This window comes from Vespula pensylvanica, chromosome 1 (assembly GCF_014466175.1).
Source record: "Vespula pensylvanica isolate Volc-1 chromosome 1, ASM1446617v1, whole genome shotgun sequence".
Lineage (NCBI taxonomy): Eukaryota > Metazoa > Arthropoda > Insecta > Hymenoptera > Vespidae > Vespula > Vespula pensylvanica.
The window spans coordinates 16489923-16506773 of NC_057685.1; the positions used below are offsets into that span (position 1 = coordinate 16489923).

Sequence of the window (16851 nt, forward strand, 5' to 3'; positions counted from 1 at the left end):
TGTGCGGGTCTCCTTTCAGTACCGCAAAATCGAGCTCGATTTTCGTACTCTGGTTTCGGACAAATGTAGCTACATTCTATGTCCATCTTTTCTTTTCAATTTCACTATTCTCACACGTGCACGTGTTACCTTCCGAATATCCTTTCTTTCTTTCTTCCGAATTCTATCGTTTTCACATGCGCGCATGTTCCGGCTTTCTTTCTTATCTTTCTCTTCTTCTTCTTCTCCTCCTCTTCGCGGATTCCGATGTATCGGCGAGGATCCAATATATCGTCGGAAGATTCGGTTCATAATCGATTGCTAAACGCGAACACGGGCAGGATAGGAAGAACACTCGCATGTGTGTCGGCGGGCACAGGTGTGGTGTTCTCGGGCGCGATTAAAAGTCCTACGGTAATGGACTTCGTTTGATTGCTAAACTGAATAATGACCGGTCGTGTGTCGGTTCGTGTGCTACCGAGTAGTATGGTTTGCTATCCGTAAGCGTGGACTGACCCTCCTCCAGTTAGTCGCCTGAATTCTCGGTTAGTGCGTGAAACGTTACGAACGCGATTTTAGAGTAGAGTCACCGTTATTATAACACACACGGGAGTGTTCGGGCGCGATTAAAAGTCCTACCGGGGACTTCGTTTTATAGAACGTTATTTGATCACGCCGGTTACGCGATTTTAGAGTAGAGTCCCCGTTAGCCCGTGGGTCCCCAGATGCAGCAACCTCCTAGCGGTGGGACCTGGGTCGGTAGTACTTGCGATATAGTGAAATCTATGTCTAAATTATATATATTATCTAAAATGTATAGCTAAATTGTATATATAATCATATGACGCAAGTACTACCGGGCGAATGGCTGCATATTTCAATATTTTTCCAAAGTCTCTTTTCTGTCTAATTTCAATTAGACATTAAATTAATTACATTTTAAGTTGTTAGTTACATTTCGACAGATAAATGAATCGAATATATCAAAATTTTAAGTTAATTTTCTAAGAGAACGCACAGATAACATTTCTGTCGCACTTATGTTCGCTGTCGTTTCTATATATTCTTATTTACTTTTATTAATTATATTAATTATATCCTCTTATTTATTATATTTATTAGTTTTATTAACTTTTATTTACTTTTATTTATTACTTTTATTATCCTTTATACATTAATATTGTAATATAGATGTTTACCAATGCTGCATCGTATGTATCACGGATTAGTGTCACAGACATGGCACTTCTTAAAGAAGAATATGAGTGAATGAAAAGCACGAGTTCATAGCCTACTAGATTATCTATTCTAATCCAAACTAACCCGATCGTTACTTTATATGCGAGGGGAATATAAATTATTCAAGCTTATAGTCTGAACGAATGCAGGGCACAGAAAGTGTTCCCCTCTTGTGCTTATAGTTCATATTTTGTCCATTCTCGTCGCTGAAGTCATACACGTTTCGAATGAGAGATGATGAACTACCTTAAGTCTTCAATTTTCTAGTTTTTTTACAATGTTAACTTTTTCAAATAGGGACATTTTTTCTCAATGTATGATTTCATTCGCCATCTAGAGGAAAGAAGTCGAACTATTAAAAATACATGTGAAGCATATATACTTACTGTGGTGTACTACATTGACGTTCATTCATATACAAACACATATACAACATTCAAACTGTGTAGTAGTTCATTAATTAGGTAGAATCGTTATTGGATACATTTTACATCCTAGTTTATTATAAAAAATTTTAACGAGATAAAATTTCTAAATCTGCATATTAAATTATATATATATTTTTAATTCAATTTTACTTACAACGATCTATTTTTAATTGTAACAAATAGAACAAAAGAAAAATTTGAGTAACCAATCGTTTCGCAGAAAAAAAAGATTCTTCAAATCCAAGATACTGTGCTAACCTAGTAAATATCGGCAGAGATTCTTTCTTTCGGAAGATATTTAATAAATAAGATAAGATCGCGTTTGAAAACGTAATATAATTGTATGAAAAATACTATTTAATATTATTAGAGAGTGACACTCCTGAGAAATTGCAGAAATGTATCACAGAAAGTTGAAATCAGGTGAAAATTTATAAATTGTCTACGTATATATATAACTATGTAATTGCAAATCATGCGATCTATATTTATAACGATCTCTAAAAACAATAATTTATTTTGCATGTATATTTTGTAGCATTTTCTTCGTTAAATTATACTACGGTGTTTCATTTCGTATTTCGTTTTCTTTTTTATTTGATGCATATACGCGCAGTTTATCGATTATATGCGGTCCATTGTTGCCATCTTTAATTTTGCAGAGTAGTAAATTCTTAAGTACCACGTGATCTATCGTATACAAATGACCGTTGCAGTCAGTTTAAGACGATTCTATCGTAGTATTTTAATTGTAATGTGAATAATTACCAGAACAAAAATGTCATAATCTTAATCAGTTATATATACAGTCAATTATAAATATCAATATTACATATGAAACACAAGCGTCACTTAATGTAACTAAATTTCTTTTTATAATATAGGTTATGCTTTCATGGAGGTATCTTTAAATATGCTCGATTGAATGCATCACTTTGATTCGGTATTCTTGTGTACCTTATGTCTTTAACAACAGCAAAATGACTTAGTGTAAGTTACATATTTTCTTTCCGCATTTTCATTAACAATATTTGTAATTTATTTATGAATTATATTTATAACGCATGTAATTTAAATGTACTTCTTTGAAACAAAAGAAAATCAATTTATGGTCAAATCAATTGTAATTATATATATAAGGTAAACAATATGAAACAAGTATTGCATAGATCATACATAAATTGATTAATTAAAAATACGTTCTAATTTTATTAACTTATGATTTTCATCACTTTCAGTAATAGTTAATAAGGAAGACTATATAAGCGTAAATCTATAGATTTACAAAACGTAGTTATACTTAGAGGTATTTATATCTGTCAAAAATGAAAATATGAGTAATAACTGTAAAAAAGAAGACATAGGCCTTAAAAAAAAATATGTCTTCTTTAATGACCCAGATATTATTGTTAAGCGTGCAGAGAGTTTGGTTAATGTAAGTAAATAATTACATTTATTTTTTTATTTTTTATTTTTTATTTTGTTAGACTCTATATTATAAGATTTGTTTTTATAATTACAGACACAACTTAGATCACATCTTGGATTAAAAAAACAGCAAGTAGATGATAGTAAGCAAGATTTGAAAGAAAAGACCAATGATATACCACAACTTGATTTTAAAAATGTAGAGAATTTGTTGTCTTTTCATCCTGTACAACCATATCCGTTTACATTTATTAGTGCAGTAAAACGAAAACTTTCTCTTGGTGATCATCCTGATACACAGAAGAAACTATATGACTCTGGTCATAGAACAGAAGCTGAAGTGTATTCGAGGGAATTAAAATTTAGCAGCAATCATAATTTTTATCAAGCAATGCAAAATATGGCTTTTAGAGAGCCATTAAAAGTACCAGATTTAAAAATGTCTACAAAGACATTAGATTATTCTTCTAAAGACAATCCTACTTCAAAAGATGTTGCTGGAATAAAATTGGCTGTATCATCTAATGATTTTGTGCCTGAAAGATCAGAAAAAACATCGAGAGAAAGAGTACAAAGGAAGTTAGATTTTTCATTATCTGAGGGGCCATCTGTAATTGCTTGTGAAAACATTGAACCATTAAAAGCACCAAATGTTTCAATAGCATCTAGCTTCTCTAAAAAGAAAGAGCATGTTAGAGAAAGTTCTAGGGAAAAGGAAAATAGGTCAAAGAGAATAAGAAAAGATGATTCTTTGTATACGAAAAGTGATGAAATATTGTATTCTTCTTCGGATTTTAGTAAACGATCTAAAAGTCCAAGACACGTTTCTAGAAAAGATATTACAGACAATACAAGTGGTTCTATATCAGTAGGGAGAATTAAAACTGATCGTTTGCCTTTATTTGTACCAAGGGAAAGTGATTTTGTATTGACAAAACCAAAAACAAAAAATTTTGCAACTTCTACAGCTAGAAAGGATAATGATAAAAAACACAGGTGTTCCAATGTACAATCTGCAAAATTAAGAGATACTTCTTTAGAATGTAAAAATAAGACAGGTGGTAATGAATCACATTCTCAAAAAAATATAATAAAAGATAGTGCTAGAAGCATGGTATTTGATAGTATAGAATATAAATGCAAAGAAGATTTGCAATCAATGAAACAAACTGATGAGCATAAATATAAGTTGGAAAATAAACAAGTGAAACAACAAAATAAAGTGTTAAATCAGTCTCTTAACAAACAAGCAGGTATAGGATTTAAAGAGCATAAGAGAGTATATGATAAAACTAAGACATCTATAAATAGAATTGAAGGAAAACATTATGTTACATATTCAGATACTTCTGGTGATATTGAGATTGTATCTGACTCCAACACCAGTTTAAAAAAACGCAGCAGCACCTGCTCTACAGTTTTCACTCAACAGTCACAGAGTAAAGATATTGATAAGTCTCAAACAATGCAAAGTTTACATTCTAAGAAATCAGGGAAAGATAATGAGAATTCGAACTATATTGAAAATTCTTCTTTAGAATGTACAGACATAAGCAGTAACAAAAATGAAGCTTTTTCTCAAGATGTTAATCTATCTAATAAACTTGAAAGTAGTAATAATGATTTAACTGATTTGAATGAAAGCTCATTACCAGAAGCCTTGCTAGATCCAAGAAGGATATCTTTTAGAGATGACAATTATACGCAAGACGAGTTTCGCGATTTAGTTACACCTGATATGAATCTTATATTTCGATCGAAAAGAAAAAAACAAATGGCACAGAGTAATGACACCAATATTGATTGTGGAAAAACTTCGAAATATAAAACATCCACGAAACCAGAAACAATACAACATGGAATACAGCTTGTGAGTATATACAAAATCGTATGGGATATTATAGATATATTAATTTTGTTAAATTTAATGATTTTACAAAACGAAATTTTCCAGCTTCATCCAACAGCTTTGCATATGCAGTTTCAAGCAGAGTTACATCTATTAGACTCAATGAATGAATCACTTAGGCAAGTTATGGACGTGGAGAAAAGTTTCTATAATGTAAAAAATGAACAAGAAAAAGAATTAATGCAGAAACAAAATCAAGCTACTGACGAATTGATATTACACATAGATGATGTAGGGAAAAGTGGTACAATAGATAAGGAAAATACAGATAAAGGTAAAGTATATAAAAATATAAATTCTACAATTCCAATTGAGTATCTTTTTTTTTCTTCACAGTAGTATCACAAATTAATGACAATACAGGGATAGAAAAAGTTGTTACCGAGAAACGAATGACAAATAAAATTGATGAAGCTTCTTTCATTGATGAACAAGCATTCATGAAGAAAGAGGAGACGGATGAACAGAACAATAATTTAAGGAAGAGGACTAAATCAGTCATAGAAGTAGCAGAAGTTCAGACTCAAACAGTGAATGATATTGGAACTCAAACAGACATATATCCAGGGCGACGTAATTTATCAAATAGATTTCTGGAAATTCATGAAAATGCACATGGACAGGAACTATCTTTAGAAGATTGTGAAATTCCATTACTTTCTTTAGGTTCTAGAGATCAATTTGAAGATTTGGATCAGCTAGAAGATCTTTCATTGCCTAGTAAAGTAAGAACAATGTCAGAGATCAGTTTACATGAAACTACATCTTCTATAAAAACAGAAACTGGTACAGAAATTAGTATTTCTACGAGAGACGTAACTTGTTCTTTTAACAAATATTTAGATTTAGAGGTGAGATTGTTTCTTTTTTTATTTTATTTTTTTATATACGAATGCATATTTGTAACATTTAAAAAATATATTGTACTTTTCTTTTAATAGATAGCTCAACTGATAAAAGATGAGAAACAAAGATATGATAAGATAGAAATGTTGTTCAAATCGCGTGAAAAAACATTACACGATAGAACCAAAAAATTAGTAAAATTGGAAGAGCAAAAAAGAGCATTGAGAGACACTGGTCAAGATAGTCGTATTAGTTCAGTTAAGAAGAAGCAAAGGGCCTTATTATTAAAATTACAACAGGAGAAAGATGAAATGAATAGGTATATAACTATAATTACGAGATATATTTTATTATTTATTATTACTTTGATTAACATTACGTAATTCTTTTATTAAAACAGATTGAAAGAACTCCATAAAATTGCAAGTCAAGAACGAAAATTAATGTTGCAAAAGCAAAGAAACATGTTTAATCCTCAAATGTCTACAAAAAATATTTTAACAAAATTAAAAAGAAGTGCTGATAGTCAATCTCCACGTAGATTATCTGGACCAATGAAAGGTTACGATATTCGGAGTAACAGCTCGATGAGTTCTTTAGTAGACTCCGATAAATCTCAACACGATAAATCACAAATAGACCCGAAAATACAATTGACAGAAAATGATATGCAATTTCAGAAAGTCGGTTTATCAAGTGCTGAAAAAATTGCGAGCTTGGCGGACGAGTCTAATATCTCGTTATTAAAATATGATAAATTAAACGACACTATAGAAGATTTGAAATCGCAAAACAAATATGCTCTTAATTCTCAGAAGGGTAGTAATAAATTAAAGTACGAATTGAGATCTCGTAAATTTGAAGAAAAAATGCCTAAAGCAGATATTATAAAATTAAGGTCTCATCAGCTTGATGTTGAATCCAAATTAATGCAAGGACATTGTGTGAACGTAGCTGGGCATGTTCATGAGAAACAAAAAACTATTAGTTTACAATCATTACAAGATTTAGATAATACAATTACAGAATATATTAAGTCAGAATCTGATACTTTAGTAGACGAATTATCAAAGAAATCTAAGTCATCGCAAGTTGATTTCCGAAGTGTAATTTCGTCGAAAGATAAGGAACCATTTTCCAGAGATACAGCGGTAAATACTGAAACGATACAAGAACAAATAACTTCCATCGAGCAAGATGCTTTGTCAAAGACATCAAAGTCTTCTCAAGTGTCTGAAGATACCTTTCAAACTCATTCAAGAAATTCAAATAAAACAGATAAATCAATTTCTAGTGATAAAGAAATTACAAAAAAATTTCAACAAAATTCTGAATTTAAGGCAAGCACTAAACGAAAAAATTCTAAATGTCAAAGAACAAGATCGTCATCTACAATATTAACGGAAAATATATTAAGATCAAAATCGAGTTCTCAGATAGAAGAATTTACAAAACATCATAATAAACGTACGAAGATAGAGAATGAATTCATTCAATCAGATAGAAATGATGAAGGCTCTATTTTAGATGAGCTTGATCTTAGTACTGATCAGACTATTAATCAGAATGCTATTGAAGTTTTAATCAGGCAATCCAATGCTATGAAAGACAAAAATTCAAAATTATTTGCAGATATAATAGATGAAGGCAAAGAAAATATTTCGGTACAAAATGTTTTTGAAAGAAGTCTTGAAAATTATAGTGAAAATAATTATCCTTCCAAGGATAAAGAGAAAAATACACAAAACTGTGGTGATATATCTGCGAGATCTCAACTTGGTACATTTGCTATTTCAAATCATAATTCTGTAGATAATGAAAAAGAATATACTAGATCAATAGTTATCAGATCACAAAATCATGATTTTAAAACTTCAAAAAAGCTTGAACAGTAAGTAATACTTTGTTGTGTATATCTAGTAAAGTAATTTTTTAATTTATCATTCATGATTCTCTTCTCTTCTCTCTCCTCTTTTCTCTTCTTTGATACATCACTATTAATAATCAAATAAATAATTTACTGAATCTCTGCAGCCATATATAAGATTTCTAATAATACACCCAAAATGTGTATTCACCATGAAGTCAACCATTGTAAAAATAGATTCTCTTCAGTGGCTAACTGCATGCTGGTATTATTGCAGAATTTATATTTGGTGCAGAAATTTTGAATATAATATGTTCTTTTCATTATTATATTATAACCATTCAGTCATATTATAATCATTTAATTTATAATTGCCATCTAGTCTGATATATCTCGCATAATATACATATGTGATATTATGTGGAAATAATTGAGATTTCAAATAATAATACATTATGCAGAATTTTAAATGCGCGAGAAGCAGCACTTGTATCGCGTAGAAATTGTGTAGAAGAGTGGATGGCATGGGATGCACGATTAAGAGCAGAAGAAGAACGTGTAGCACGGATGGAACAAGCTGCATATAAACTTGTCACTGCTACTTCTGCTTTATCTCATCAAGGTAAAGAATTTTAATATCCAAATATTGATCTATTTCTTAGTAATTAGTAAATTATTATAAAATTTTATTCACGAAGACTTTATATCTTTTTTTACAGATTCTACACTCTCATCTGATACAAGTGATGTGGAAGGAAGAATAGAATTACTAACAGAAAAATTAGCGGAGCGTAGAATTGAAATGTCACGTTTAAAAAAAGAAGCTAGAAAGCAAACGAAACAGAAACTAAAAGCATTGGAAGCAAATTTGTTAAATCAAATTAAGGTTTGTATTTTATATAATTTTTTTAACCATTTTATAAATCTTTGCACAATACTAATATGGTTTAAAAAAAAAAAAAAAAAAAAAAAAACAGAAATATGATACGACTATTCATGAAATGCGAAAAAAATTGGAATCCAGAAAGGAATCTGTGAAGGATAATGACAAATTGGCTATAGAGTCTAAATCATTGGCAGAATTTAAAGTACCTGATATTCCACTTAAGAGGATACAAGAAATCTATAAAAACAGTGATCTGTTACGTTCGAGATCAGAATCTGACTTATTATCAACAAAAATTCAGCAAAAAGGCATTGTTAAAAATATTCAGGCTTTGATATATGAGAGTAAGTGTGAAGAAACAAATTTTTCAAAGTCATCACAAATAATTAAAAGAGACAATGCGTTGGAGTCATCAAACACTAAAAAACAAGATATTCATTATAATGTTCAGTCCATATTTGCCGATTTGAAAGATACGGAATATGAAAAACTCAGGTCTATTTCAATGTCATCAACTTCTGATGATGATCAAGGCGAGAAAGCTACACATTATAATACCACATTTCATTCAAGCGGAACTCAAACTAATCACACGCTTGTTTCAGTACCAGAACAATTTACAGTTGCAATATCATCTGACAATAATTCAAAGGATATTCAAAGTGAAGTTAGTGTAGTAAATACTGATACAGATATTCTTACAGCATCTGAATTAAAACTATCCAAGAGTCATAGTGATCAACTTGCAATAACAGAACCAAAATCAGATTTAATTGATGTTGAACAAGTGCCTTCAAAAAGTCTTATGTCACAGTCCAACACAATAGAAACATCAAAAACAGAGAATTTAAAGCTTATTTCAAATAAATCAGAATCATATATTCAGAACTCCAATATGGAACTCGCATGTACCAATAACGATAGTGGAACGCTTACTTATTCTAAAAAGTTACACTTTTTACAACTAAATAACAAAAATCTAAATGAAGATATTAATTGCCTTGAAAACGAGCTTAAAGCTCTGTCGGAAATGATGTCACGAATTAGTAGTTTATCCGCTGAAAAGCATGATAACGAGGAAAAAAGTACCTTAAAGGATGTATCAGAAGTATTTTCAAAATCTGAGCTAACTGACAATAACACATCAATTTCTAATAAAGATATAAGTAAAACCATTCAGTCGGATATTACAGAAACAGAAATCCCCGTTAAAACCAATATTAATTCTGAAATCTCAAGCTATTCCCCAAGTATTTTAAAATTAAAATCAGGCAATGAGTCTACAGATTTAGTGGAAAATGCAAGTCACGTTATATCTGGATTAATTCCAGAAGAGGAAGCATTATTTTCAGAATCAAATCAAGAAATAGATTATAAAGCAGAAAGTAAGAAGATACTAAATGAAATCGAAAAATCTATTATATCCGAGCATGCAAAAATCCTTGAAGGTGATACTAATTCTACAAGTATACCATTGGAAACAAGTACGCAAAAAATACAAAAATTAAATAAAGATTTTCCGTATTATTTATCTACTTCAGATATTGATAAAAAAATAGAATCACCAATACCCATAGAAGAAAATACAAATCTGAAACAATCAAAGAATACATCTGATAATTCTTCTTTGGATAAGAAAATAATTGATGAACAACATGCAGTACAAGAATTAGTACAAGAATCATATGAGGAAAAATTATCTGAAAATGTAGATTCAATTTCGACGAATATATCAGAACAATGTCCAATATCTGAAGACGACAGTTTGAAAAAAGACGATGTAATGGTTAACAAAGGTATATTACATTTTGAAAATATTCCACAAATTAAAAATAATGAAGATACTTTGCAAATTGAAAATATACCTTCTACTGAAAATAATGAAATACATTTATCTCCAAGAGACTTCTCTAATACGGAACAAATAAATACGAGTCAATATTATAATTCTAATGATAAAGACGAAGAGAACGTAATTTCACAAAATGCGAATACATTGTCTATAAATTTAAATAAACGTGACTCCGATATAGAAGAAAATGGATCCGAAGTTATATCCACTGAGAAAATGTCTGTAGACAAAGATGACTGGACTATATCTGATTCATTTAATATTTGCCATGATGAAGCAGAGAATGAATGGGAAAAAACACAGGATCATGAAGTAGAATCAAACATTCATGTTAGTTCAGATCATAAAAATATATCGCAAGAAGAAAATGATGCTGTCATACAAGATTTTACAGAAAATTTATCAGTTAGTATAGAAGATGAATCTATGCTTTTACCGAGGGCTGAATCTACAAATATTGATGCTCTTAATTTAAAGATTAATGAAACGGACAATGAAAAAACTACTGATGAGCTTGATGATATATTAGATATAATTGCCAGGGAAAATGATAAAGAATATGGTAATGAAGGAAGGCAATATATAGGAACAGACAAAGCTGATGAAAATATAGACAATATAAAATCTATTAAAACATCTATCATTTTGGGGAAAGAAAATGAGAACAATGAATTAAATGAAATTAATATTCAAACAAAGATCATCTTAGATGTAGATAATATGGATCTTACAATAGATAGTCCATTTCCGTCTATTACATGCGATTCTACACTTGATGATAAATTGCAAATCCACAATTTGTCAACAAGTGACAATAATAAAGGTAATGATACTCCATTATATACAGAATACAATAAAAATATTAATGCAAGTAATGACGCATTAGATGTTCCATCCAATAAATTAGATGATGTGTCTGTGGTAAATATAAAATTAAACTTAGAAATAGAAGATAAAGATACTGTCCAACAAGAAATAGTTCAATCACGAGAAATAATAATCAGCAAAGCGAATTCAGGAAGTACAGAAGATATATTACCACAATTAGAAATTAGTACGAAGATCGAATTATCCAATGAGGAACTAATTGATAAGAGTAATACGCACGATGATAATAAGGAACCTCACGTAATTTATTTCCCTATTACGGAAAAAGAAAGTACACCTCCAGCAGTTAAGGAACAAGAATATTTGGAATTATTACCAGAACCAGATAGTTCTGATGGTGAACAACTTGATAATTTAGTTGAAGTAGCGGAAAGTGGATTAGATGTAATAGAAAAGCTTCCTGAACCAGCAGAAATACATTCTAATAAGAATAATAGCTTATCAAAAGTTAAAGAAGACAATGTTGAAATAAAGGATTTACGAGAGAACGAAGATCTTCCGAGTGTTTGTCAATCTACAGAGATACATAATATAGCTACAACGAATGCTACTGATATTATTATTAAAGTACCATTTGAAGTATTAAAAGATCCCGAATATGAAGATATCTCTGAGGAAAGTCTTGAAGTATCTGAAATTCTTGATAAAACAGAAAGTCAGAAAACGCAAGGTTTACAAAAGGGAACGATCGTACCAGAAAATTATCAAGCAGTACACAAAACTGAAGTATTGAGGATACTAGATGAAATTAGTCAAAAATCATTGCCAGAATTGATAAAAACTTCACAAGAAGATAAAAAAGATGTGCAAACAGTTGAAACAATAACCACTACAGCGTTAATTCATAAATCTTCGTTAAATGATGAAAATCGAATAATACAGATAGATCAATCAACTGATCAAAATACTGAGATTGTAAAGGATACGGTATCAGATACTTCCAAATTGACAGAAATTGAAACTGAAGAAATTTCTACAAAATTCAATGATCTATTATCACAGTCTGATGAAAAACACGTTAAAACAATAACTGACGTAGATCAGAGCGCGATACAGAAACACGAAGATGTATCATCTGATTCTAGCGAGGGTGGTGATACACCTGCAGGTGTATCAGAGATCGAAATAGACTCACCAAGAGATTTAAATAACTCCAGATTGAATATCGATGCCTTGGACGATGATCTACTTAGTAATACGAATATGGGAAAACAAGATGAATCAAAAACTGATTTTCATGCAACAGCTATCGTTACGACGTCGGAAAAAGATATAGAAGCTATGATCGATAAAATAAAAGGTATTTTTTTTTTTTTTAATAATTTATTATCATTGTCTATGCTAAGATTTTTACAACATGAATGAAGTATAGATAGTTTCATTCATATCATCTCTGTTACATATTTATAATTGAATGATATCAATTTATATATAGAAAATAATCATAAATGTGTTTGATTTTTTAAGTATTATTCTAATTCTGTATCTTCATTCATCAAATCTTTCATGTAAATTTGTTTACATAATTCCATGTATTGAACTTTATTTAAACTCTTTATAATTATTATCGTTTGATCAATATTTCGTCTATTTGTTAAATAAGTATATGTGAAATGAATTGGTATTATGAATTAAAATGATACATTTTTGGTAAAAATGATGTCATGCAGTTTATGTGAAGTGAATTTTAGGGAAAAAAAAAATATGCACTTTTGTCTTATCTATTTCAATTTTCATAATGGCTGAACGCTCCTATGCAAAGCATTGCCTGGTATAGCTATGTGTTATTTATTTTCAGAATAGCAAAGTCGAGATAATATTTACCTAAAGGTAATACATCATGAAATTTCGAATGAAACGAACATTAACTTGTTCATTTTGTACTAATCAGTGTTGCATGAATGCTTGAACCATATTAATTTGTTGATGCACAGGAAGATTTGTAAATGTTGTATATCACGACGTTAAAACAACGTTTATATAATTCTTCTACATATATATATATATATTTTTTTATATATATATATTTTCAGAAAGAAAGCATCGTCTCTATAGTCATACTGGAATGTTTGATTTCCTCACATTTTAGCATTGGTTTCATATGTGCCTTGAAAAGACATTCCGATTTTCTACTACTCTTTTCCCTATTTTTTGAAGCACTAAAATTTGTAAAATATTATCCCTAATGTATTGTAACAAATCTTGTTGCTTTTCCTACATATAACATATATTACATTCTCATTTAATATATATTACTTTAATTTAAATGCTACAGCTTCGTTGAAGCAGCCTGGCTTAGAAGTTGCTGATTTGGAGGCTAAGCTACTTCGTATACAACAACTTCAAATTGAATTAGAGGTAAAATATATTGTTTAAAATACGTTGCGTATCTAAAACTATATTGTTCACGTGGATTTTATTTTTCTTTTTTTTTTCTCTCCTTTTTTCTTCTTTTTTTTTTCTTTTTTTGTTCAATAGATCAAAAAATTGGAAGCTGAAGAGGTATACTACGTTAGAGAAATACCAAATAAGCCTCCACCGCCTTATACACCTCCAGGAGATAATCGAATTTCCATAGCTATTGCTTCACCTTCTCCGCCTCCTGCAGTAATACCTTCGAATATCGAAGAGCTGACAGCTTTTACAGAAAAGGCTACGGCTTTAATATACAAAGCTAAACAATCTGGGCAAGATATTATGAATTTAGAAGCTCCTCCTGAAATTTGCGAGTTAACGAAAGAAAGCAACGAGATCGCGAAAAAAGATCGAAAGATTTATAATACATTCCTTTTCGATTTATGTAAAGAAACAATTTCGGAAGTTTATCAAGCGGAATATGAGAAACCTGGTCCGAGTTGGACGAAGCCAAATGTAAAAACAAAGCCAGCTATGAAAATTCCAAAGACTGTAGAAGAGCTTCATGAATATGTTAGTAAGGAAGTAGCGACATTATTTGGTTTCAAAACAAAATTACAAAGGGAGAATATGGTAATGCGTTGGAGTAGAAAACGTAGGGATAGAGTCGATGAATTATTAGCGAGGGAGGCCCAGGCTGAAGAAGACGAATGGACTAAGTTTCATCATGATGAATTGGCAGTGAAAAATGGACTCACGGTAGCCATATTAGAAACTTTGATCATGGAGACTACAAGTGTGGTTAAAGTGGCACATGCAAAAAAAAGAAAGGTGATGATATAGCTACTATAGCTCTAGTTGATCAAATTATTACTCGAATTCATTTAAAAAATGCAAACATACGGCGTACATATTCTTATGCAGTTTTTTTCTTTTCTTTTCTTTTTTATTTTTTCTCTATAATATTATACTGCGTTGAATATTTAGCGTTGATTATCATTCGATCGTTTATGATTAGGACATTCTTTTATTGATTAATGACTTCACATAATGCACAGGCTGGTTCCTATTTATTTGTAGACAGTTTACTTTTTTTTAGAGAAAGGGCACATACAAATAAATAAGACGATCTATAGTGAGACTGAAATGATGCGTGCGTGCGAAGAATCGTAACGTAGGCAGAATACAGGCGTCGATAAAGGTGCTCAGAAGTCTCTTGAGAATCAAATGCCCTAAGTCTATAATAATTCATTTTACCTTAGAGTAATAAGTAAGGTATATCATATAAAGGTATTATTATATAATCAATGCATAGATCGCGATCCGTTGTTGTGTAGATGGGTATATCGTAGTATATTTGATTTTCGTACTTGTTTTCGTTAAAATAATAATAGTTATTAACTTTGTAACAACGTAGAATATTATGTACGACTGAACCTTGACGAAAAATGTCAAACAATGTAAATAATTCATATCTCAATGGAAAAACAGTGTAGTTTTCCTTAGAAAAGGTAGAATATATTTCAGTTTTCTATTTGCTTATTGTCGGAAGAAAGAGTTACGCAGATCATATGACGAAGATTTCACGATAGATATTATTATTTAATTTTTAATATTTATGTGTATTTCAAATTACTGAGACATGGGCTGCTCGCTATATGTAGCATCGATTATACAATAGAAGCTTTTAACTGGACACAAACATAGAGCAAATATTTATACAATGTTCCATGTTAAGCTTCTAATTAATGGAACTAACAAAATTCAAATTAAAAGACTGATATTTTGGGGCCAGTTTATCAAAATTTGTGAATTTGCGAAATTTATATGTAGATGACGAAGGTACGTTGGATATCGAGTACTAATTGGTGCTTTAGAGGTTTTCCGTGTTAAATGTTGACAACGATAAGTAGCCTTTCGAGTAAACCCTTTAACTTAGGCCCCTTTCCAAGAAAAAAAAATGAAAGTAAGAAGGATAGAAAACGACATAAATGTTACGTTTGTTTTTACCGATCACTTTAACTTGCAAATTGTTACTTTATCTGTAAATTGTATATGTTTTAAGTATATATATATATATATATATATATATATATATATATATATATATATATACACGTTAAGTCGAGTAGACTCAAATACGATGACTTAATTTTTACGTTTGTGGTTGTGATTTAAACTTAAAGTAGAGCGCGATGTATGAAAGACCTTTAGTAAGCACTCGAAAGTTTACATCAGTTTGATTTCTTTTTTATTATTTTACAGTTTTTATATTATTTGTGTTATATAAGAATGAGATGAAATGACGATGTTTTGTTAATGTTCAAACTTAAATTAAGATTTTTAGCGATATTTTTAGCTATCAAAGTTCTTGTCTTTCATTCATTTTCAAGAACGATTTTTTTTTTTTTTTTTTTTAAATATCTATAAGTTGTTACAACCGGATTCTTCGTTCATTAACGAATATCACCGTGAATTTGATTGTGTACGTAGTTGTTACGATTAGAAGTTGTTCACGTACGTAGAGTTGGATATGTACTTAACCAATCCATAATATATTTTATAATAAATTTTGTCCAAATAATTTGTGTAAGCTATCTCATATTAATTTCTACTTCTTCGACCTATAAGAATAAAACTGGAGAGGGGGTAAACGATTGGACGACATTTTTTTTTTAAGTTTTTCCAACCCCATATTTATTTTGGCAATGCCTTTTATATGAAAAAGTACAACACCATTTGTTCTCGAGAAGGTTGATACAATGATACACATTTTGGGCAAGTGGTGGACAGTAGTGGACAGAGGAAGGGTAAGGCGAGGAGTGTGCAAAAAGATTGTGTGATAATATAATATATTATTTAAATATATATGATAATGGTAAACTTAATGGTAGAGATATGGATCTGTTTTTACTTTACTTACGCATTTTCTCTCGTAAACTCATAACAAATAAGATATATGTGACGCGTTATACAGTAGTAATAAAAAAAAGAAGCGCACGTGTATCTATTCTCTGTGTGTGTTTTGTCTTATGTAAGTATATGTAAGTAATGTGATCATCGTATGCTTGTAAAACGGATCATACGAGGTTGTTTTATGTTTTCTTTTTTTGTGGAGCATTCGGCGTGTTCGTTCTTTTTTCTTTTTTATTTTTTGTTACGTTTAATTTTAAG

At 30.3% G+C, this 16851-nt stretch overlaps 1 protein-coding gene across 7 annotated transcripts; it reads left to right on the forward strand.

Moving 5' to 3' along the window:
* The first annotated feature begins 830 nt into the window (after positions 1–830).
* On the forward strand, positions 831–16261 carry LOC122635098 (centrosome-associated protein 350-like). Of its 7 annotated transcripts, none has more exons than XM_043824917.1 (13): positions 831–2069; positions 2531–2636; positions 2885–3081; positions 3169–4944; positions 5029–5257; positions 5320–5834; positions 5925–6148; positions 6230–7720; positions 8158–8318; positions 8416–8582; positions 8674–12622; positions 13598–13680; positions 13801–16261. In XM_043824917.1, the coding sequence occupies exons 3-13, from the start codon at positions 2980–2982 to the stop codon at positions 14518–14520; spliced, it is 9417 nt and encodes a 3138-aa protein (XP_043680852.1). In that variant the 5' UTR covers positions 831–2069; positions 2531–2636; positions 2885–2979; the 3' UTR covers positions 14521–16261. The 7 variants fall into 7 exon arrangements, with proteins under 7 accessions (XP_043680852.1, XP_043680898.1, XP_043680878.1 ...); XM_043824953.1 differs by lacking the exon at positions 831–2069 and having other exon boundaries at positions 2270–2636; positions 5320–5556; positions 5650–5834; XM_043824926.1 differs by lacking the exon at positions 831–2069 and adding an exon at positions 2270–2442.
* Positions 16262–16851: the final 590 nt, after the last annotated feature.